At 36.7% G+C, this 26145-nt stretch overlaps 1 protein-coding gene across 1 annotated transcript in view; it reads right to left on the bottom strand.

The window, feature by feature from the left end:
* The window catches only part of KIF27 (kinesin family member 27), a 94821-nt gene that overhangs the window by 42672 nt on the left and 26004 nt on the right, over positions 1-26145 (bottom strand). The window contains exons 6-11 of the mRNA XM_003267460.4: positions 19646-19852; positions 16439-16608; positions 15859-15956; positions 13805-13960; positions 10856-11061; positions 7363-7560 (exon numbers count right to left, since the gene is read on the bottom strand). Of these exons, the coding sequence (XP_003267508.1) occupies positions 7363-7560; positions 10856-11061; positions 13805-13960; positions 15859-15956; positions 16439-16608; positions 19646-19852 (1035 nt within the window). The remainder of the gene's footprint in view (positions 1-7362; positions 7561-10855; positions 11062-13804; positions 13961-15858; positions 15957-16438; positions 16609-19645; positions 19853-26145) is intronic.

The raw sequence follows: 26145 nt of genomic DNA, 5'->3' as shown, positions 1-26145 counted from the left end.
GGTGGACAAGGGAAAATAATTTCCAGCTGGTCACAATCTTCAACTCCAAGGCATAGGATAAAAGAAGGCTATATACTCAACTACAACATACACTGGCTGTCATCTTAGGGACAGAAGCATAGGGAAAAGGAGGCTAAGAGACTGAGCATTCTTACTCAAAAGAGCTGAGAAGTATTTAAAGGAAATGTTTACATTTTTAGAACAAGGTTTGAACAGAGAGAACATCTGATTAGTTTCCACCATATTTCCAGCAATAATCATGACATGGATAGAAGAGAGGTGCACTCACAAAGAAGACAGGTGCTATCGACTAAATAAAGAAAAATGTTGCACCTATCTGAGTTATGAGTGAATTTGGACTCTATTATGTTTACCACCCATAGTTCTTGATGCTTCCCTAGTTCTAGTTCATAGCTATAATTTAGCCCCTGTGATAGTCCTAGAAATTTCAGGATGATGAAATAAAGCTACCTTAAATAAACAGACCTTATACTTGGAGTTGACTCTCTACTATTTCTGTTTGTCCACATATACTTTAAAAGTATACTGCACTTGTAATCCCAGCACTTTGGGAGGCCAAGGCGGGTAGATCACAAGGTCAGGAGATCGAGACCATCCTGGCTAACACTGTGAAACCCTGTCTCTATTAAAAAGACAAAAAAATTAGCCGGGCGTGGTGGCAAGTGCCTGTAGTCCCAGCTACTCGGGAGGCTGAGGCAGAAGAATGGCATGAACCCGGGAGGCGGAGCTTGCAGTGAGATGAGATCACGCCACTGCACTCCAGCCTGGGCAACAAAGAGAGACTCCATCTCAAAAAAAAAAAAAAAAAGAAAGGATACAGGAGTACTTCTAATTCCCTCTTCCACACGTTGCTCCAGACAATGCCTTTTTTCTTACATTGTAATCTTTGTTATACATATTAAAATAACTGTGTACCAGGCACTGTGCTAGGCTTTTTATATCTATTTAATTATCCCATTTAGCCCTCACAACGATCCTATGATATAGGGACTATTATAAAATCCATTTTATGGATGAGGAAATGGGTGGTTAAAAAGCTTAAGATCACACCACCACCCACAATTTCAGGAGTTCTCATATCTTTTCTTCAAAGCCTATCCATGGACCTCAGTTAAGAACTGCTGCTGTGAAGAGAACCTATGCAGAAGTAGTACTATTCTTTGGAAATGGTTTAGTCAAGTAGAAAATAGACAGGAGTCTCAGAGAGTTAGCTCCAAGCAGACAGCAAATATCCTTTAGGACTGTAAGCAGGTTTTCTGTTTTTGCATTAAGTAGAGGATACATCAATATATCTTTGGGAAAGTCTGTTTCTTTTTCTGGAATACCTGATATCCCCCATAAATGGGTCATTTCATTGGAATTAGAGATGTGGCAAGATGGAATAAAAGTGCCCTAGGTAGCAAGGTGTGGTGGCTTATGCCTGTAATCCCAGCATTTTGGGAGGCTGAGGCAGGAAGATCACTTGAGCCCAGGAGTTCGAGATCAGCCTGGGCAACATAGTTAAGACCCTATCTCTACAAAAAATTTAAAAATGTGTGAGGTACGCTGGCATGTGCCTGCAGTCCTAGCTACTTGGGAGGCTGAGGTGGAAGGATTGCTTGAGCCCAGGAGGCCAAGGCTGCAGTGAGCCACGATCACACCACTGCACTCAAGCCTGGATGACAGAGCAAGACCTTGTCTCAAAAAAAAAAAAAAAAAAGTGCACTAGATAAGAAGGTAAACGTTTGAGTTACAAGCAGAGTTGCATTTCAGCAGACTTCTACTCTTTGAAGAAGACAGTGTCTTTTTTTCCCTAAGCATGGATTTAGAGAGTGCTATGTCTTGCTGGTTTAAGCCATGGCCTATGAGAGATGAGGAGTTAAAAACCAAAGACCACAACACTGAACAGGCTGGCCTGATCTTCACATTGGAAGAAGGGCTAAAACAAAACAGACTAAGTTGTTGGCAGCAGAAATGAAAATTGGACAGATTCATGGTGTTTTAAAGATATACTCTGAAGGCTTTAGTGGTTCATTGGATATGCATAAGAAAGAGGCAAGAACCAATTATGATGCCTAAATTTCTAGCACACCCAACTGATATATCATGTAAGGCACATTGGAGAACTACATTTTTCCCCCATGAAGGGAGCAGGGAGTGGGGAATCATGGAAAGGTAAGTAAGGAAGATCATTAATTCATCTATAAGACAACCTAGGGAAGAGGTTGGAGCTCAAAGAACAGACTTGGGATTAAGCATTTAATTTGGAAATTTTCAGTTTAATTGCAGCCATGGAAAAGTATCCTATACTCACCTAGGATAGAGTATAGAAGAGGGCAGAGACCAGAGCCATGAGGAACTCCCATATTTAAAAGGACTGGTGGAGTAGGATGAGCTAGCCAAGACAGAGAACAAGCAATCAGGAAGAGAGGAAAAAACAAGGAAAGTATAATGTCACAAAGGCAAGGGGAAAATACTTCAAGACAGAGGGAGTGCTGAACTGTGCTGGATGCACAGTATTAAGATAAGGACTTTAGTGACAGAGAGAGCACTAGTGAACTTCTCAAGAGCTGTGAAGTGGGTGATAGAGCCAGAAGCAAGCTGGACAGGATAAGAGAACGAATGAAAGTAGAAGTAACAGAAACAAATGCAGTCAACTTTTCCAAGAAGTTTGGTTACAAAGGGGAGGTAAGAAAGGGAGGGGAAAAAGGTTGAAGGAGGATAATTTTAGGATGAAAAAACTAAGATATTTAAAGACAAATCCAGAAGAAAAAAAAAGTTGAAAATAAGAAAAAAGGATAAAAGATGACACATACACGCTTAGCAAAGTATTGCTTGAATATAAATCTCAATAAATGTTAACTATTGCCATAATTATTATTATTACCATTATTATGAATCATTATTATTATTACCAGTTCTTTTAAATATGGGAGTTCCTCATGGCTCTGATTTTTGCCCTCTTAACTTCTATACTCCATCCTAGGTGAGTATAGAATACTTTTCCATAGCTGCAATTAAACTCATACTCTTCACTGGGTTGTCTTATAGTGTCAAGGAAATTTAAAAAGCAATTCCATTTATAAAAGCATCTAAAAGAATATCTAGGAACAAGTTTAAGTAAAGAGGTAAAATACTACTGGTACACTAAAAATTATGACATTGCTGAAAGAAATTAATGAAGACCTAAATAAATGGAAAGACTTCCCATGCTCGTGGATAAGAAAATTTAATATTGTCAAGATGTCAATACTACTCAGAGCAATCTAGAGATTCAACAATCCTTATCAAAATTCCAATAGCCTTTTTTGCAGAAATGGAAAAGCCCATCCTCAAATTCACATGGAAAATTGTAGGGGCCCTGAATAGCCAAAATCATCTTGAAAAAGAAGAGCAAGGTGGGAGGACTTACTTCCTGATTTCAAGACTTACTACAAACCTACAGTAATCAAAATAGTGTGATACTAGCATGAGGATAGACATATAGACCTATGGAATAGAACTGAAAGTTTAGTAACCATATATCTATGGCCAGTTGATTTTTTAAAAATAAAAATTGGGGCCAAGCACAGTGGCTCAGGCCTGTAATCCCAATACTTTGGGAGGCCAAGACCAGAGGATCACTTGAAGCCAGGAGTTCAAGACCAGCCTGGGAAATATAGCAAGACACTGTCTATAAAAAGTAGAAAAAAAAATTAGCCAGGTGTGGTGGTGTGCATCTGTAGTCCCAGCTGCTTAGGAGGCTAAGGCAGGGGGATCACTTGAGCCCAGGAATTGGAGACTGCAGTGGGCTATGATCATGCCACCGCACTTCAGCCTGGGTGACAGAGTGAGACCCTGTCTCAAAAAAACAAAATTGTACATGTGTAAGGTATACAACATGATGTTTTGATATACATAGTGAAATGATTACTATAGTCAAGCTAACATATTTATCTCTTCACATAGTTAGCATTTTGGTTTTTTTTTTGTGGTAAGAGTACCTGAAATCCACTCTCCTAGCAAATTTCCAGTATACAATAGTCATCATGCTGTACACTAAGTCTCTAGACTTATTTATTCTACATAACTGCAACTTTGTACCATTTGACCAACATCTCCCCATTTCCCCTATCAGCATTTCCCTATTTCCCACTCCAACTGATTTTTGATAAGGGTGCCAAGTCCATTCAATGGAGGAAAGATAAGTCTCTTCAACAGATGGTACTGGTACAACTGGAGTTCCACATGCAAAAGAATAAATCTGGACCACTACTTCACATCATATACAAAAACTGACCCCAAATGGACCAATGACCTAAATATAAAAGCAAAAAACATAAAACTCTTAGCAGAAAACATAAATCTTCATGACCTTGGATTTAGGCAATGGATTCTTAGACATGACACCAAAAAGCACAATCAACAAAAGAAAAAAATAGATAAATCGGACTTCAACAAAACTAAAAATTTTTGCATATCAAAGGATATTATCAAAGTATAAAGAAAACCTACAGAATAGGAAAAAATATTTGGAAATCATGTATCTGATAGAATTTAATGTCAGAATATATAAAGAACTCATACAACTCAACAACAAAGACAAAGAGCCAAATTAAAATGTGGACAAAGAACTTGAATAGACATTTCTCCAAAGAAGATTTATGAACAGCCAATAAGCACATGAAAAGATGCTCAACATCATTAGTCATTAGGGAAATGCAAACCAAAACCACAATGAGATACAACTTCATCCATCCTGGCTAACACAGTGAAAACCCATCTCTACTAAAAATACAAAAAATTAGCCGGGCGTGGTGGCGGGTGCCTGTAGTCCCAGATACTCGGGAGGCTGAGGCAGGAGAATGGCGTGAACCCGGGAGACGGAGCTTGCAGTGAACCGAGATCATGCCACTGCAGCCCAGCCTGGGCAACAGAGAGAGATTCTGTCTCAAAAAAGAAAAAAAAAAAAAAAAAAAAAAAAAAAAAAAGAGATACAACTTCATACCTACTCAGATGACTATAATAAAAAAAAGAAAGAAACAGGTGTTGACAAAAGTGTGGAGAAATTAGAACATTCACACATTGCTGGTGGAAATGTAAAATGATGCTTATGCTATGAAGAACAGTGGTTTCTCAAAAAGCTAAGCACAGATTTACCATATAACCCAGAAATTCTACTCCTAGGTACATACCCAAAGGAATTGAAAACAGAGACTTATTTGTATGCCAGTGTTCACTGCAGCATTATTCACAATAGCCAAATGGTAGAAACAACTCAAGTGTCCATTGATGGATGAATGGATAAAGAAACTGTGGCATATCCATACAATGGAATATTATTTGCAATAAAAGGGAATGAAGTTCTTGTACATGCTGCAGTGTAGACAAACCTTGAAAATATTATGCTAAATGAAATAAGGCTGACACAGAAGGTAAAATATTATATAATTCTACTTATATGAAGTATCTAGAATAAGCAAATTCATAGAGAAAGTAGATTAGAGATTACCAAGAGCTGGGGGAAGGGGAAAATGAGGAGCTATTCCATAATATTACAGAGTGTCTGTCTGGAGTGATGAAAATGTTTTGGAAATAGATAGTGGTGATGGTTGCACAAGATTGTGAATGTAATTAATGCCACTGAATTATACACTTAAAAACAGTTAAAATGGGTTGGGCACAGTGGCTCACACCTGTAATCCCAGCACTTTGGGAGGCTGAGGCAGGCGGATCACCTGAGGTCGGGAGTTCAAGACCAGCCTGACCAACATGGAGAAACCCCATCTCTACTAAAAATACAAAATTAGCCGGGCGTGGTGGTGCCCGCCTGTAATCCCAGCTACTCAGGAGGCTGAGGCAGGAGAATCACTTGAACCCAGGAGGCGGAGGTTGTGTTGAGCCGAGCTCACACCATTGCACTCCAGCCTGGGCAACAAGAGTGAAACTCCATCTCAAAAAAAAAAAAAAAAAAGAAAAAAGTTAAAATGGTAAATTTTATGTTATATATATTTTACCACAACTTAAAAATTAATAATAAATAATGAGTAACTTGGTTTAAATGCTCTTTTAAGTTCCCTTCCATTGCTGAATTCTGTGATTTTTGTTTTTAAGGTTGGAAAATAGGTTATATCCATTGTCAAAAATCTAGGAAATCTGGGGCATACTGATAATGGGAGAGGCTAAACGTGCAGGGACAGGGAGTATATAGAGTATCTCTGTACCTTCCTTTCAATTTTGCTCCGAACCTAAAATGGCTCTAAAAAAATAAAATCTTGCCGGGAGCGGTGGCTCACGCTTGTAATCCCAGCACTTTGGGAGGCCGAAGCGGGCGGATCACGCGGTCAGGAGATCGAGACCATGGTGAAACCCTGTCTCTACTAAAAATATAAAAAATTAGCCAGGCGTGGTGGCGGGCGCCTGTAGTCCCAGCTACTCGGAGAGGCTGAGGCAGGAGAATGGCGTGAACCCGGGAGGCGGAGCTTGCAGTGAGCCAAGATCGTGCCCCTGCACTCCAGCCTGGGCGACAGAGCAAGACTCTGTCTCAAAAAAAATAAATAAATAAATAAAATAAAATAAAATCTTAATTTTTAAAATATCTAGGAAATCTCCAATTATGTCCCATGCCTTGGGTTCAGCTTAATATTTCAATGGAACAGAGCCTGACACATAGTACTAGATAAGTGTCTGTTATTATGATCATCATCATCTTTTTCAAAAAAGCCCTGTGGGACAAGTAGGATTAAGGCCATTTTAGATAAGAATAAACTGACTCAGAGAGGGTAAAATTTTTGAGAAATTTGAGAAAATTTATTTTCTCAATAAATCTCTCAGTCAGCAACTGAGTGAGCTAGGATTTGAACCTATGATAGCCTGGTCAAAGAGCCTAGGCTGACACCACTAAGTTCTTCCCCAGCCCAATCTATTCTAGAACTGCTGTGCATACAGGTCTGATCATTTTTTTGCTCACTGTGAATGAAAAGGTACCACTTTACCTGGTACTTTTTCTGTGTAGCCACATGGACAATGCACGTCAAAGCACTTTGAAGACAGAAAATCCTATTCAAATGATAGGTATTATTTAGAAAGTTGGCTTTATAAATGTATGTTTTTGACAGCTTCAATTAAAGTTAGGATCCTACTAAGAGAAATTATCATTGTACCTTCTTTTGTGCAGTCAAAGCCTTCAAGACAGTACTCAGAATTCAATAAATAGGTTTTACTATGTAGATGAACAAAGCTTTAAAGTGAATAAGGACAGCAGTGAAGGGCAGGTCAAGGATAGATACTTCACAAGCCAATTGAATGAAGATCATGGATTCGTTAGCTCTGAGCCATTTAACATTTCATATTATACTTAGCAGGAATGTATGACAATATTACTTTGATTTTTTGCTGGTCCCGCTTAATTACTGCATCCAGTTGCTTCCTTTTTTCATTTTCTTCTCGTAGTTTTCTTTGTAGCTGTATCTTTTGATACTTCATGTGATCTACACTCTGCTCTAGTTCATTAGCACGTTTCTCATTTTGGATTGACAGTGATGCCAGTTTCTTACTATCTTGTTGCTTCTTCTGTAAGACCTGAGATCATATGGAATATTTCAAAATGAAAAACTGAATCTCTCACAATCCTCAACTAAACTTAATCTTTTCATTTGATGGTAAAAGAAGGAATTTTCCCTAGATTTTCATTTATTTTTCACAGGTTCACAAACAATTGCTTACTATCATACATTTCCATTTTTGCAATTAGGGAAACCATCATAATTTGCATCACATATGTAAAAGTATAAAGAATGATGAGACTTCCTGCTGTGGGCAACAAACAAAATGAAACAGATGATTTGCTTTTCATTAATAAGTATTTTAATTTAAAAAATAGTTAAAACAGTATGAAACTGAATTTATATTTTAAGAGTCACTCTTATCATACACCCTAATCTACCTGTCCTGCTTCCCAACACAAAATTATCAATTTCTTATTCTTCCAGAAAAAAATGTATGCATATGCATGCAAATAGCTGCATATGTATTCTATATAGACTACTGTCTCCCTTTTTTCCTACTTATCTCAGAGGTCTTTTCATATGGATTTGTTCCGGGTGGCTGCATAGCATTCCGCTGTGCTCTTGTTTTTATACCTACAGCTATAGCGTAAATCGTTAATCCCTGAGTTAGGATGATCAGAGCTGATAACATCTTCCCTGAGAGTGACCAACCATTATAATTACTATTTTAACATTTATCTTAAATTCCTTCTCATCTAACTAAAATAACATATAGATAGCATTAGACTTTCAAAGTGTTCACATCACTAATATAAAATACTTATGTTACAATTTAGTCCTGACCAAACAAACATATATTAAACTTGTATTATGTGATTAGCATTGCACTAAGTACCAATTAGGTGGCATAAAAAAGGTAAAGGGATGTCATTCATAAATTATGCAGACCACAATTATTTCCTTTATTTTGGCAATACAGTGTTAGCATAGGCAAGTTTTTTTTTAATTAAACTAAGTATCCAAGAGGCACTGCTGCTTAGAGCAGTGCTACTCAAAATGTGATCTGTGGACCAGTGCTAGTTCACAGACATTGTTGTCAATTTGCACTCCTCAGCATACTGTTAGATTCGGTTGATGTTTTCATGTGAGACTTTTTTGATCAAGGAAGCTGTGCAATGATTGACCTTTATCTCATCACAGAACAAGAACAATCTGCAGATGGACTACTTTGGGTACCACTGGCTTGGAGGCCACAGGCCTTTGCCGTTTCCAGTACCTAAATTTGGACACTGGCTTTGCCACTTATAATTGACAGTAATTACAATACTGCAGCAAAAATTATAATACCAGCATTTTAATGTCTTTTTCACATAATATTAAAAATATCAGTGTACATCCTGAAAGTCTTAGAGTGAGATACTGTTCCCATTGTCTTTTGCACTTATTTCATAGTTGCTCAAAAGTGCATCTGTCAGCATTAAACTATTAATGCAGCATGTAATGCTCTACATATACCTAAAGACATTAAAAATACAGGTTTTAGAAGTTTTTAATTTAAAAATGTTTTGTTTTAAAAATTGAAATAACTGTTTTATACCAGTAAAAATACTAGTATTTCAATATTTTAAAACAGCATGATATGGCTGGGTGCGGTGACTCACACCTGTAATCCCAGCACTTTCTGAGGCCGAGATGGGTGGATCACTTGAGGTCAGGAGTTTGAGACCAGCCTGGCCAATGTGGTGAAACCGCGTCTCTACTAAAAATACAAAAATTTGTGGGCGTGGTGGCGGGCACCTGTAATCCCAGCTATTTGAGAGCCTGAGGCAAGAGGATCATTTGAGCCTGGGAGGAGGCAACTGCGGTGAGCTGAGATCATGCCACTGCACTCCAGCCTGGGCAACAGAGCAAGCCTCCATCTCAAAAAAAAAAGTATGGTATGTTAGAGAACTGAAAACCGGTATTGTCATCACCACTGTGGGACTCTGACTGAGTTATTTTACCTTTCTAAACCTTTGTTTCCACATTTGTAAAATGGCTAAAAATGCCCACTTCAAAGGATTAAATAATGCGTATAAACCATTTGGTATGTATAGGCCCTCAACAAATGGTAACTACTGTCCTCCTCATCCTCATCATCCTTATCCCCATGAGTAGCGCAGGGATATGTCAAAGGTACAAAATTTCTAAAACTATGTCTTGTTTCTGTCCTCTGCTGTATCAGATGTTTCTTTTGAGGTAAAGTTCTACACCTTTCATTTTCTTTCCTTATCAGTACTCTTAGCAGAAAAGGATATACAGCAGGAAGCAAAGCATGGAAAGGTGAATTCCAAAGTGGAAATAACTATTCTGAAGGAAAATGGAAGGTGTGACATAGATAACCACCCTATGTCCTCCTTTAAGCAGTTCAAACATTCAAGTCATATTATTTTAACTTGATGTTGGCTTGAGAAGCTACTTAGGTAACAACTTTTAGTGGAAATATCCAGATGTTTGAGGTGGCATTAGAAACCCCAGCAGGGACTTTTCTGGCCTGTCACACCAGAATATACTGGTATATTACAATATACCGGGCACACCAAAGGTATATTGTAAACATCTATTTTGCTGAAAGCAAATAACTGTGGCATAGTTCAACAATAATAATAATGCTGTGAATAGGTTAATTACAACTCTACCTACAATGGAAAAATATAAAAATGTTTCTATAACATGAAAGAAAGCAGTAGACCATGAGAGATAAAGAAATAGAGGACACCTCCTAGAAAGTTCATTATGATCAGACTAACAAAGCACTGTGACTATCTCCAAAGCACCTGGAAATGGCTTCATCATACAAAATCTCTATGTGATGGAATATTTCTCATAGAATAGAATTTTTAACTGTAGCTATTTCTAAAGTTAAAGCTAAAACCAGGTATTAGGAAGTTAAGGATGAGTTGCAGTACACAAAGTTATTAACCTTTCTTAAGCCAATCAGTTATGGTTTGGGAAAACCATATCTCGAAATAGTTCCCATTTGTTCAGTGTCTACAAAGTGTCATATATGTACCAGCTGTTTTATTTGTATTATTTAACCATTATTTAATCCTTTGTCCTTCAGAAAAAAACACCATTTCGTGGTTACGTTTATTTCTTACCATGTGGTTTTTTGATATGATGATTGAAAGAATATACTTCTTGAATTAAGAAATATATTACTCAGATTGTAAAATATGTAAATTGACCAGCACACTACAAAAGAAAAGTTGACACCCAGTTTCTCTTGCTGGTATAAACTGAATCTCACTTCTTTCCTAACTCAGTACAAGAATCCTCAGAAGCAAGAAAGCTTAAATAAATTTTCTCAATTACATTTTTTAAATTACCTGAACTCTCAGCTTTGCAGCATCCATCTTTTTACGAAACTCTTTCTGTAATTTTACCTTCATTGCAACATCAGAAAGATCTTTGTTTTCCAGCTCCTGTAGCTGCTTTTGTGTTTCAGTTAGTTCGACTTTTGCCTGTTCTGCATCATGCTCTAGCTTTGTTACTTTCAAAGAATACTGCTTGCTTACAGACTTGGCATCATTACCTTAACCATAATAATAATTATTATTAGTATAAATTATGTAAAAAGAAGTTAAACATCAAAAACATAAAAATACTCTACTCTAAAATCCAGCCAGTCAGTGATACTATTTAAGGCATAGCATTAAAAGCCCAGTTGTCCCCACCCACCCGCATCAAACACAGCTTGCCATCAGGCCTCTTAATGATTAGTTCCTTAATGACTGTTCCCATCTGCTGCCAGTCAGTCTCACTGGTTCAATCTTTGGCATTTTAGAGTGACATTTCTGGTCCTCTGAATTTGTATTTGAGCTTTGCTGGCATCAAACTCAGTTAAGAAGGATATATGGAGTAACTGTTTGTCCTCTTAGTATACTCCAGCCTCCTGCTACCAATAATCTGTCTGCTTGAATTCCTTTTTTAAATTATTATGAAAATTTTTAAATATAACAAAAGAAATAATAAAATGAACCCCCATCACCCAGATTTAAAAGTTATCAAGATTTTGTCACAGTTGCTTCAAATATGCCTTTTGTTTTACTTTGCTTAAATATTATAAAGCAATCCCAGATGTCACTCATCTCACCTATACATACTTCATTTTGTTAAATTCCTCTTTTTACTTATACATACTGCAATCAGCATTCATACAAAATATGGACATAACCAAAAAGTCATTATCACACTAACAATATTAATACCAATAAGTCCATATTCAGACTTCCCCAATTGCCTCAAAATGTGTTTCACAATTGGTTTATTTAAATCAGGATCTAAACAAGGTCCACAATACATTTGATTTGTTGTCTCTTAAGAATCTTTTCATCCAAAGCTAACTCTCTCCTTTTTCACTAACCTGAACTTATTCAAGATTAATTCCTTTTAAATTCTTTTCTTATTAATATATAGAACAGAAAAAATAGAATAAAGATATTTCTATATCTCTTTTGATTCTAAGTCCAGCTAGTGACCCTAAAAGCTTGGTTTTGATTTGCTCTGAATAGGCAACCGTCCCTGAACTAGACTGGCAAACTCGTGGCAGTAGAAAACAGGAGTCTAAAGCTCAGGGGATGAATAATCACCAGAGACAGTTTATTATACTATTTATTTATTTAGACAGAGTCTCGCTCTGTCACCCAGGCTAGAGTGCAGTGGTACAATGTCAGCTCACTGCCGCCTCCGCCTCCTGGGTTCCAGCAATTCTCCTGTGACAGCCTCCTGAGTAGCTGGGATTACAAGCACACATCACCATGCCCAGCTAATTTTTGTATTTTTAGTAGAGACGGTTTCACCATGTTGGCCAGGCTGGTCTTGAACTCCTGACCTCAAATGATCTGCCCGCCTCAGCCTCCCAAAGTGCTGGGATTACAGGCGTGAGCCACCGCGCCCAGCCTATTATACTATTTATATAGCTGGTTATACTGCTACCCAAAAATACTCATCATTTTTTGATAAAAGTTATTTAACTAAATGCAGTGTGAACTGTCCTCTGACTCTAATTTACGATTACTTGACTAACTTTAAAATACACACAACTACTATATATTAACAAATCATTTTGGACTATTCATTAATTGTTCAACACACCAATATTTTATGAACCACTAAAAAAAAATACAGTGCCAATTACAACATGTTTATTTTATTTTTTTGAGACGGTCTCGCTCTGTCTCGCTCTGAGAGAGCATTAAGGGCATTAAGTTTTTTGTGGTTTTTTTTTTTTTTTGACATTTTTTAAGAAGCATCCTCTGCTTAGCTACTTTCCCAAAGCTTTTTCCTTTCTCATTCCTAGTGACATATGTGCTATGCATCATCCTAGCTCCAGTTACCCAGATGTTTAGATGAGTTTGACCATGCTGCTTCCCCACAGGCAGGATCAAACACCAGTTGACCCCTCTTAGGAGTATCTAGGAGCTGATCTAGAATGGTTTCTCCATTCCCAAGATTTCAGAGTACTGCCTGTGGAAGTTGAGGATATTTACCCACTAGAATCAACGACTTTCTTTCAGAAAGGTTATCTTACTATGGATCTCATTAAACAAGCATGTGTTTGTGGCCCAGTATACCCAACGTAGTTGTTTTAAAATAGAGGATACCAGAGCTTACACAGAGAAGACCCTTTTCTTGCTCATTAGAACCAAGGGCAATTTGGAGCTTTCCTAAAAATCCTCAGAGATGGTGACTATCAAAAGTGTCAGTGAGTGCTTACTTTTCAATGCCCTCTCACTGAAGACTTCTCTTGAAGAGCAGCTGCTTCTGCCAACCAATAATAACAGGACATCTATACTATATTTTATCAATTCTAATACACTGCAAAAAAAATTTATAAAAACTACAGGTGCGTACTGGGCATGGTGGCACATGCCTGTAGTCCCAGCTACTTGGGAAGCTGAGGTAGGAGGATTGGTTGAGCCCCAGAGGTCAAGGCTGCAGTGAGTCATGACTGCACCACTGCACTCCAGCCTAGGTGACAGAGTGAGACTCTGTCTCAAAAAATAAACATGTTGTAACTGGCACATTAAGTGCCACAGAATTTCAGCACAATGCAGAGTTCACACCGGTTAGAACAATTCAGAGGTGAAATCCCAAAAGAACAAAATTATTTTGATAACTAACCTCCACATATTGGCCTAAAAACTCACCTTGTTACACCAATCCAAGCTAAGTAGATAGACCTGAGCTTCAAAAACTAAAGTAACTGTTACCACATCAGAAGCAATTTTAGAAGTTTTCTTTCTCATATAAGCTGGTTCACAAGATACTATTACCTGTTTTTATTAATTCTTTAATCAGGTCTTCCTTCATCTTGATGTTAATTGTAAGTTCTCTCATTCTTTGTTTAGCTTCAGTAAGTATGCGTTCTGAATTCTTTAATTTTTGCAAATTCAATTCTTGACTCTCCTGGAGACAATCAATCTTTAAACCTTTAAAAAAAATAGAGAAATAAAACTATCTGCTGGTAAAATATTCAACAGAAGTAGAGTTAAAAAAAAGAAAAGCAGACTCAAAAGCAATTTAGAGGTGGCAGTGGAAGAGACAAAAAGGAAGGGAAGGAAAAAGGGGAAAACATACACAGCAATTGGGACTCTACCATTCCAGCTTACAGTAAGAGTTTTTATTTTCTTACAAATTAATACATATATGTGTATATTCTTTCATAATAACCCATAGGTTCAGACACACAGTTTTTCATTGCCTTTAACATGAGTTATTTGAGATAGGTGTAAAATTTCCAGATGGATAGAGGGGTGAATTTGTTTCCTATCAACTTCTACTTTTATTGTAATTGGAGAATGCAGACTATACCAGGCTACTCAGAGTGTGGTCTAGCACTGTTTGTTACTGTCCTGCACCAGAATGTAAATCAACTATGTCACTAAGCACACTGCTTTAGTTCAGGTGACATTTTTTTCATAGCCAGACTTTCTCAAGGAAAGAACTAGTGTAAGCTCATTTACATTCCGACATAAGTTTTTTTCCTGGTTGCAGAGCAGTAACAAACAACTCAAGCATGGCTGCTTGAGTAGCATTTACCTTTATTATTTCCACATTTTGAAATTTATTTTAGTTATACTTAAATTTTAGGCTCATAAATCCATGTATAGGTTCTTAAAGAGATGCTCTATATTTTCAAAGTGTAGCACTTATATTATTTATATTCCCTATTCCCTTATTTTTTGTGGGTCAACCACGCATTGACCAAGAGAGATGAGTTAACAAAATCTACTACTACTGGCTGGACACAGTGGTTCACACCTGTAATCCCAGCACTTTGGGCGGCTAAGGTGTGCAGATCACAAGGTCAGAAGTTCGAGACCAGCCTGGCCAACATAGTGAGACCCCCCATCTCTACTAAAAATACAAAAATTAGCCAGGTGTGGTGGCACACATCTGTAGTCCCAGCTACTTGGGAGGCTGAGGCAGGAGAATCGCTTGAACCTAGGAGGCGGAGGCTGCAGTGAGCCGACACTGCACCATTGCACTCCAGCCTGGGTGACAGAGAGAGACTTCGTCTAAAAAAAAAAAAAAAAAAAAAAAAAAGTTGTGAAAACTATAGGGTAGTAGTAGATTTTTTTTTTTTTTTTTTTTTTTGAGGCAGGGTGTTGCTCTGTCGCCTAGACTAGAGTGCAGTGGTGTGATCTCGGCTCACTACAGCCTCGAACTCCTGGGCTCAAGCGATTCTCCCACCACAGCCTTCTTCCTGAGTAGGTACGCATCACCATGCTCAGCTAATTTTCTGTAGAGAGACAATCTCACTATGTTGCTCAGGCTGGCCTCAAACTCCTAGCCTCAAGCAATTCTCCCATTTCAGCCTCTCAAAGCACTGGGATTACAGGCATGAGCTACTATGCGTGGCTCATAAATGTTTTTGATGTTGTTATTGATGCATAAAAATTCTTAGCAGTTGTGTACTAAAACATTACCAACACCCAGTACACTAACTGGGCTCTAATGCCAAATACATCATTGACGTTAGGCACAAGTCCCAGTGAAGGAGTAGACACTTAGTATAATTATTTATACTGTATTTTAACATCATCAGGAATACAAAGCATATCAATTCAGGTCTGAATATAAAAATCCTTATTCTGAGGGAGTTAGCCTATATCTCTAGCCATAATTAATTGATAGAAAATCTTTTTTTATTAAGGAGTAAAAGAGGTAAAACAGAGAACATAAAAGAAATTCTACCAACTAGGAAAGCATTTGTACCAAGTTCTGGTCTTTGAGAATTCCTGGATGTTTCTTAAATTATCAACTGAGGAAAAAGATAAGTGTCCTATAACCATTAGGTCTACATTATTTAAGAAAATCTATGTACCTTCATTCTCCAAATTTGGTGTTTCATCCTGAGTATCACTCAATTCAACAAGGGAACAAACAGAGTCTGGCTTCTGAATCCATGAACGACTTCTACATCTTAAAAAAAATCAGAAAGTTAACTTATTTGTGTTTTCTAATCTGCCCTCAAATTATTTTCCCCAAAAAGTGACAGTAATGTTAAAGAATTATTAATTACATATAAAAACAGAATGTTACTAATATTGCTCAAAATAAAAGGATGCCCCCCCAACCCATGTTGAATCCAGTAGAAAAGTCATGTTTGTTGCCAACGTGGCAGCAGAATAAGGAAATCCAAAAAAAAAAAAAAAAACCCTCTGAAAATTAGAATCTCATTACTACAAAAGCTCTAAAAGCAGAATTATTTTTCAGTTATAAGACTGATGACTTGTGTTCAAATACTATTTTCATAACACATTAGATGATAGTAGATTTAGCAAAAGTTACCTACTCTTCTATTAAACATAAAAGATATACTCCAATGGAAAAAACCTACACTTCTATATTTATTGCAGCATATAATTCTAAATATTTATTAAATCAGTGTATATTTAACATACCTAGTTTCAGATTTCTCTTGGCCTTCTGATTCTTCATCATCACTGTTATCAGAAAATTGGCAGTGGAGGACCTCATCTTGTTCTTCTATGTGACCCAACAGCATCTGACTTCGTGTTCGAAATCCAGCAAATATTCGATCCAAAGAGTACATAGGCGGACTTGTGTGGACCTTGCAAGTGATTCCCCCACCCAACAACAAAAAAAGTGATATTTTAAAAGTCTAATTTTATCCTATTACTCTAAGTGCTTTTAAAGTGGTTATTAGATTGGCACTCTTAAAATAGCCAATCACTGGAAAATGCTCCCCTCAAACAAAGGTCAAAATTAATTTAACAATACTGTTGTGCCTTACAGACAAATAATTCTTTCAGAATCTACACAACTCCTTCTCTTCTGGACAACTCTTCTATCTTCACTTATGGAAAACAGTATTCAAAAATGAAACCAAAAGAATGCATGGAAAACATCCTAGCTCTTAAACACAGCACAGACACACCCCAACGAATGTGCCCTCTTCCCCATCTTCCCAGTTCAGAACACCTGGAGAACTGTGGTGCTGCCGCCAAAGGTCTGCATCCCCTCCAATCCAAATCCCACCACAGGAGGAAACCCAGAGCCGTCTCCACTCCCTCTGCCAGGGCAATATTCCTAATTTAAATACCACAATGTATATACTTATTCCTTATACATGGTAGTTAGGTATAGCTGAATTAAGGCTCTAGAAAAATATTTAATATATGTCGTAGGACAAATAAAATTGTATGGCTAGCCTGGGAATTTTCTGTAGTACAACATTCTTCTATTGGAAATGCACTTTAAATTCTCAAAAAAAAATGACTTTGGAAAACAACAACAATAAATTAGAAATTGCCTTTATACCTTTGTTCTGGTTTCTAATACAAAATATTTCCTTTGCACCATCTCTGTAACCAAACCTCAAGATGACTTCTCACAAAAGGCAATAAAATCTTAGAGGAGACAGTCCATTTATCAATATAAATTATTATAAGCTGTTAAAATTATAACATATAGTGGATATGAGTATCACACGGTGTTTAGGATTTAATCACTTGACAATAGGCCCCCATCATGTATTCTCTCCTAAAAAATCCTACCTGATTCTGAAAATCATCTTATATCTGATTTTTGTGCTTCTGCTGTCAGTCACCTAATTAGATCATCTGTCACATCAGCATCATGATAGATGGGCGTAAAGCTTTTTAGGTGGCCTCCCAATGGGGTATGAAGGAGGGGAATTCTTTAAGGAAAAACCAACTCAAGAAGTACTGATCTAACAAATACTACATACTAGACATGGCTATTTTATCCCATAACTGGCAGGCATCTAGTTTCCTCTTGTGAGAGTTTGGGAATTATTTAAGGAGCAAATAATAAAACCTTTTGTTCAGAGTCCAATTTCATTCTCTGGGATTGTAATTTCCTTTTAAAATTTCTTTTTACAAAGAAAACCAAATGTCCAGAGCTATTATAGTATTCATACCACCCAAGGCTGTCTGATGCAAAGTCCATGGCACTGCTCATATATCACTTGCCTTTCATTTCTTATCCCTCTGACTGTAACAACCAGATGGATCTCACGCGAACAAATCATTTCCCTTCATAAAATGAGGAAATAGAAACCGGAATTCATGAACCTGCTAAACCAAAACTCATGAATCTGCTAATTAAGTCTTTTCCATAATAGAGATTCTTTGATAATTCCTAAAACTGTGCGTGTATATATTTACCAACCACACACAAACTAAAATTTATATTGATATTTATATTGTCTTGATTATGTCTACTTGGTAAGACTGAATAGCATATAAATATTATTTCAAAAATAATGACAGGCCAAACAAGTTGAAATAAATATCCTCTAACATCTCAACTTTGTGTGGTTAAAGGAAGAAATAAATTCATGTAGATATTAAACTGGGTCATGTCTGAAAATATGGCAAAGGATACCTTTTTCACATTGATGAAGCATAGACATTATCTCCATCCAACTATTCCCTCCAAATGTAACTGTGTATTCTCTTGTTTACTAGTTTTTTTAATTAGAAAGAAGTATGCTTAAAAGAAAAAGTATACACAAAATCCATAAAATCAAACAAAAAAAATCTGCTGAGACTATATAAATTCACTGTGATATTACACATGGCTAAAATTTTTTTAATCTCAAAATAAGGAAAAGATTGTTTGGACTTTACCTGGGAGACAATTTTTGCAACCTACTCATCTGACAAAGGGCTAATATCCAGAATCTACAATGAACTCAAACAAATTTACAAGAAAAAAACAAACAACCCCATCAAAAAGTGGGCAGAGGACATGAACAAACACTTCTCAAAAGAAGACATTTATGCAGCCAGAAAACACATGAAGAAATGCTCATCATCACTGGCCATCAGAGAAATGCAAATCAAAACCACAGTGAGATACCATCTCACACCAGTTAGAATGGCCATCATTAAAAAATCAGGAAACAACAGGTGCTGGAGAGGATGTGGAGAAATAGGAACACTTTTACACTGTTGGTGGGACTGTACACTAGTTCAACCATTGTGGAAGTCAGTGTGGCGATTCCTTAGGGATCTCGAACTAGAAATACCATTTGACCCAGCCATCCCATTACTGGGTATATACCCAAAGGACTATAAATCATGCTGCTATAAAGACACATGCACACGTATGTTTATTGCGGCACTATTCACAATAGCAAAGAGTTGGAACCAACCCAAATGTCCAACAACGATAGACTGGATTAAGAAAATGTGGCACATATACACCATGGAATACTATGCAGCCATAAAAAATGATGAGTTCGTGTCCTTTGTAGGGACATGGATGAAACTGGAAAACATCATTCTCAGTAAACTATCGCAAGGACAAAAAACCAAACACCGCATGTTCTCTCTCATAGGTGGGAATTGAACAATGAGAACTCATGGACACAGGAAGGGGAACATCACACTCCAAGGACTGTTGTGGGGTGAGGGGAGGGGGGAGGGACAGCATTAGGAGATACACCTAATGCTAAATGACGAGTTAATGGGTGCAGGAAATCAACATGGCACATGGATACATATGTAACAAACCTGCACATTGTGCACATGTACCCTAAAACCCTAAAGTATAATAAAAAAAATAAATAAATAAAAAATAAAAAAAATAATAAAAAAAAAAGATTGTTTGGACTTTACCTTCCTGGAATCTTGTCTTGATGGGATATAAACATAATGCCCCAAATGAGTATCAAATGGTACAGTATATGGTCTCCTTTCAGGGATCCTGGCATCTGGCCCATCTCCACAATTTTCTTTAGCTGAAGAAGTCACTGACGGGTTAAGTTTTGTTAGTTCTTCACTCAGTTGATCCACAAGAAGTTGTTGTTCTATTATTTTTTCATTCTTTGTAGAAGAGAGATGAAAATTTTTAAAAGAGAGCACTTCAGTACCTTTATGATTAAAAATGAATTTTACATTGACCAAAATCATAACTACTTTAATAATACGGTCAATTCTCATTTATCCAGAGACTAGCCTTCTGGTGTTCACAAGTAACTAACATTGTTCTGAGTGGTAAAACCTTTTTAATAGTAAGGAGCAACAAACACAGCCAAAAAAGTCAAAAGTCAAATACTCAAAGATAACACCCCATCCACGGTGACTGTTTGCTTTGCCAACCTGAAGCACTTTGATTAGCTACCTTTATTAAAGTATGGACTTTCTGAATGAAATTCAAGAAGTAAAAAGAACAAGAAAGTTGAAAAAGTGGAGAAAGAATTGTAGGCAGCAGAGTTTGCAGCAAAGCAGGCAGAAGGAGGTAACAAGTGCAGGGAAGTGAAAGCCTTAGTGAAAAAGGAAGCCAAAAGCAGAGAGATAGAAGATAGCCAACTGATAGTCCTGAGAGGAAGGAGAACTTGGAAATCAAAGGCAGAACAAATTATATATCAGGAATGCGTGTATGTGTTTCTGTATATGTGGTTTAGTTTTTTTTGTATATCCTCTAAAGAAAATTTTTGAAGTGTATCAAATCTAGAAAGCTCTAATGTCAATCTTTGTTTTACAAGCACAAATTTATGTAAATAAGAAACAGTCATTCATCTTAATACTTCACACGTACTACAATGTTGAAATAGGAAAAAAAACCCTTACATTTTCATTGCATATATGCTGAGCAATAAAAATGCAACCTTACTTAAAAATCACATATTCAGATAATTAAAATATACAACATCAAAGGATTCAATGGAGTTCTTACATTGCCTGGGAAAAGGATAAAAGTACCAATTAATATTAGGGTGCATGTATACGTATAGTCTCTAGGATAACCACTAAAAAAAGAGTAAAATTATAACTTCTAAGTTAGTGGGGAAAACAACAGAAGAAGAAAAAATAACCAACGATCCAAAAGAGGGAAAAAGGAACACAGAGGAGGAAGGATAAATAAATGGAACAATGGTGGATTTTTACCAAAACAGTAATTATGTTAAATTAATAAATGAATAATGAAATTAAAAGATAAAGACTATCAGAAAGGATTTTAAAATTATCTAACCATATGCTGCTTACAAGAAACATATCTAAAATAGACACAGAAGGATTAAAAATAATATAGAAAAAGAGATACCATGTAAATATTAATCAAAAGAAAGCTGGTGTAGCTATAGTAAGGTCAAGGTAGACTTTAAGGCAAAACTCATTAGAAGAGATAAGAAGAGGTAAAAACGATTAAAAGAGCAATTCACCAGGATGGTATAACAATTCTACATTTGTACGCACTTAATAACACAGCTTCAATATTTGTAGTGCAAAAACTATCAGCACTTCATAGAGAAATAAGACAAATCCAAAATTATAGTAGGGCTGGGCACAGTGGCTCACACCTGTAATCCCAGCACACTGGGAGGCCAAGGCCAGTAGATCACTTGAGCCCAAGAGTTTGAGAGCAGCCTGGACGATATGGCGTAGAACCCCTTCTCTACAAAAAATACAAGAATTAGCAGGGCATTGTGGTGGGCGCCTGTGGTCCCAGCTACTCAGGAGGCTGAAGTGGGAGGATTGCTTGAGCCCAGGAGGTCGAGGCTGCAGTGACTCATGATCATGCCACTGTGCTCCAGCCTGGGTGACAGAGTGGAGATCTGTCATAGTGGGAGATTTTAACATCACTTTATAAATTACTGATATAACAAAAAGACTTCAAAGGTGAGTAAAAAATGTAGATTTGAATAATAGGATTAACAGTGCCCAATGATTGCAGAATGCATATTCTTCTCAAGTACCTCTGTAACATTTACAAACATTTGCCTTATTCTGAGCCAAAAAGCAAGTTTCAATACATTCCAAGGACTGAAATCAGAGACAGTATGTTATCTGATCACAACGCAATAAAAATTGATAAAACAAAAATAAATCCCTCATGTCCTGTAAATAAAACAACTATGTTATTCACGAGTCAAAAAAAAAAAGTCACAATGAAAATTAGGAAATATTTTGAGCTCAATGTGGAGTGCAAGTCAAGACAAGCTTAGAAATATGTAATGTTAAATGCATATACCAAAGAAGAGAAGCTAAAAATCAATATACTAAATATTCATCTAAAGATGTTAAAAAGATAGCAGGAGGTTACCCCAAAAGTAGAAGGAATTAAATAATAAAGGGCAGAAATTAGTGAAATAGTGAACAAACTAATGAAATAAGGAACAAACATACACTAGTGAGAATTAACAAAGTCAAAAATTGTCTCTTTGAAGAGACTAATGAATTGGTAATTTTACTAGCTACTGAAACTGCAAGAAAAAAAGTGAGAGAAGGCACAAATAATCAGGAATGAAAAAGGTGACATGTGACTAGATTTGTACAATCAATGTGGTTTATGTTGTACATCTGCTTTCCTTGTAGTCTGGGACTTTGGTTCAGGCTAGGCAAAGGGTGCCTTCATGACCCACGCATCCTCAATATAACCCATGGGCACTGAGTCTACTTAGTTTCCCTGCCAGATAACATTTTATAGGTGTTGTCACAACTCATTGCTGGGGGATTAAGCACATCCTCTGTGACTCTGCTGAGAGACAAGTCTTGGAAGCTTATGCCTGGTTTCCTCCAGACTTTGTTCCATGTGTCTTTTTCCTTTGCTGATCTTGCTCTGCATCCTTTCACTGTAACAAATCCTAGCCAGGAGAATGAATATATATTGAGTTCTCCTAGTACGTCATCCAATCTGAGGGTGGTTTTGGGGAACCCCCAATACAACAGTACATCACAACATCAACAACAAAAAGGGTTTATTCCAGGAATAAAAGATTGGTTGAAAATCAGATCAATCAGCCAGGCGCTGTGGCTCACGCCTATAATCCCAGCACTTTGGGAGGCCGAGGTGGGCAGATCACAAGATCAGGAGATCGAGACCGAGACCATCCTGGCTAACACAGTGAAACCCCGTCTCCACTAAAAATGAAAAAAAAAAAAAATTAGCCAGGTGTGGTGGCGGGCGCCTGTAGTCCCAGCTACTTGGGAGGCTGAGGCAGGAGAATGGCATGAACCCGGGAGGCAGAGCTTGCAGTGAGCCGAGATCACACCACTGCACTCCAGCCTGGGTGACAGAGTGAGACTCCGTCTCAAAAAAAAAAAAAAAAATCAGGTCAATCAGTGTAATTCACCATATTAGCAGAATAAGGAAGAAAAATTATGATAAAGAAAAATAATTTGATAAAAATCAATATCCATTTATAATAAAAATTCTCAGTTATTTCCTTAGTTTGGGAAAGGGTAAATTAAAAATACCTATAGAAAATACAATACTTCAGAGTGAAATTTTGAAAGCTTTTCCTCTATGATTGGAAACAAGACAAGGATGCTTTCTATCACCACTTGTATTCAACATTGCATTGGAGATCCCAGCAAATACAAGAAGGTATTTTTATAATAACTTTATTGAGACAAAATTCACATACTATAGAATCCAACTATTTACAGTATACAATATAGAAGATATAGAAGAAGAAAAAGATACAGAAGGTGAAAGGATTATAAAGGAAGAAATGAAACTGTTATTATTTGCAGATGACATAATTATAAATGAAAATCCAAAAGAATTTACAGATAAAATATTAGAATTAAAAAGCAAGTATAGACTGGGCACGGTGGCTAATGCCTGTAATCCCAGTACTTTGGGAGGCCAAGGCAGGTAGTGACTGACTGACATGTTGAAACCGCGTCTCTACTAAAAATGCAAAAAAATTAGCCAGGCATGGTGGTGCATGCCTGTAGTCCCGGCTACTAGGGAGGCTGAGGCAGGAGAAGCGCTTGAACCCAGGAGGCAGAGGTAACAGTGAGCCGAGATCATGCCATTGCACTCCAGCCTGGATGACAGAGTGAGACTCTGTCTCAAAAAAAAAAAAAAAGTTTATAGCCAGGCGTGGCAGCGGGTGCCTGTAATCCCAGCTACGCAGGAGGAGACTGAGGCAGGAGAATCGCTTGAGCCCAGGAGGCAGAGGTTGCAGTGAGCGGAGATTGTGCCACTGCACTCTTATCTTGGGTGACACAGTGAGACTCCGTCTCAAAAAAAAAAAAAAAAAAAGAAATTACTTCCAAAAACTTTGGATCTTTTCCATTTATCTCGGGAATTTTGAAGGCTCCTCACCTGATGGTAACTGTAGACACTCCTGATCAAAAACTGAGTTTAGTCAGGTTGCTGGATATATAATGTATTAATATGTAAAAATTAGTATAGGTACACATACCAACAATAAGAAAATTTGAAAAATAAAATTTTTTAAAGATTCCATTTACAGTGACAGAAAAAAATCAAGTACCTAAAAAGAAATCTATAAATTATTTGCAATATTTCTGCACAAAAAAATGTAGGCCATTACTGAGAAAAAACAAAGGAAATCTAAGTAAATAGAGAACTATACCATGCTTATGGATTAGGAGACTCAATCAAAATATGTTCATTAATTCTAAACAGATATATAAATGTAATTCAATGTTAATTAGTTAATTAATGTTAACCACCTTGATTGAATCTTTCTATAATGTATACCTACATCAAAACATTACACTGTATCCCAGAAACATACAAAATTATTATTTGACCATGAAAAATAAATAAATGAAAATAGCATACTAAGTGAAAGAAGTCACACACAAAGGCCACTTACTGTATGATTCCAGTTATATGAAATATTTAGAATAGGCAAATCCATAGAAGTAGAAAGTAAAGTGGTTTTTGCTAGGGGCTGAGGAAAGGAGGAAAATGAGGAGTGACTGCTAACAGATACAATATTTTCATTTTAGGGTGATAAAAATATTCTAAAATTAGATGGTGTGATGGTTAGACAATTCTGTAAATACATAAAAAAATCATTGAATTGTATATTTGAAGGGCTGCATTCTATAGTATGTGAATTATATCTCAATAAAGTAATTATTTAAAAAATTTAAAAATTAAAATAAAATTTATATGGAACAACCAAGACATCTGGGGAGTGGGGAGGGAAGGAGAACAGCAGAAGGCCTTGCTCTACAAAATATCTAGACTTATTATAAATCTACAATAAATAAGAAATGTGATCTTGACTCAAGGAGATACAAATCAACCAACAGAATAGAAGGCCAAGAAATAGACAAGAGATTCATGCACAAATGGACCTTGATTTATGATAAAGATAGCACTCAAAACAGTTGTGAAAAGATGGTTTCCAATAAATGATGCTAGGACAAATGAATATCTATATGTTTAAAAAATGAAATTTGATCTTTACTCCATACACAGAAATCAATTCCTGGAGGACTATACAGCTAAATGTGGAAGGCAAAACAATAAAGCTTCTGGAAGATAATATAGAAAGTATCCTCAGAGGAAACAACTGGGGAAAGGAAAAACTTATTAAATAGAAAACAAATATCATTAACCATAAAGGAAAAGATTGACAAATTTGATTACAATAAGAACTTTTCATCAAAGATACCACTGAGAGTAAAAAGCAAGCCACAGAAAAATTATTTGCAATCATGTAAGTGACAGAGCGCTCACACCCAGAATATACAACAAACTTCTACAAATTAATCTAGAAGACAGATAACTCAATAGAAAAACAAACAAGAGACTTGAATGAGTACTTCACAAAGGAGGATATCCAAATAGCCAAAAACATATGAAAAAAATGCTTAACCTCACTAGTCTTCAGGCAAATGCAAACTGAAGCCACAATAAAATGATACTACATGCCTACCAGACTGGCTAAGATTTAAAAATTAATGACAAACGTTGAGAAGCATACGGAACAGTGAGAATGCTCACATAGTGCTGGGTGGGAGTATAAAATGGAAAACAATCTGGTATCACCTACAAAAGTTGAAGATATACCTACCCTATGGCCTAGGAATTCAACTCCTAGGCACAAATCTGAAAGAAATATGTGTGCATGTGCACCAAGAGACACTGAAAATTCACGAGAAAATTTCACAGAAAGCCACAAATGTCCATCAAACAGTAGAACAGAAAATAAATTGTGGTACAGTTATACAATAAAATCCTATGTAGCTATAAAACTAAACAAACCACAGTCACACATTACAGATAAAATATTAGAATTTACAGAAAAAATATTACAATTAAAAAGTGGATGAATCATAATAATGTTCAACAAAAGCAGCCAGATACTGAATAAGCTATACTGAATAAATTAATAAAAATT

The sequence above is a fragment of the Nomascus leucogenys genome, chromosome 1a (genome assembly GCF_006542625.1).
Source record: "Nomascus leucogenys isolate Asia chromosome 1a, Asia_NLE_v1, whole genome shotgun sequence".
Classification (NCBI taxonomy): domain Eukaryota; kingdom Metazoa; phylum Chordata; class Mammalia; order Primates; family Hylobatidae; genus Nomascus; species Nomascus leucogenys.
Note: the sequence above shows the minus strand (reverse complement) of the source record. Positions and strands in the feature narration are given on the sequence as shown.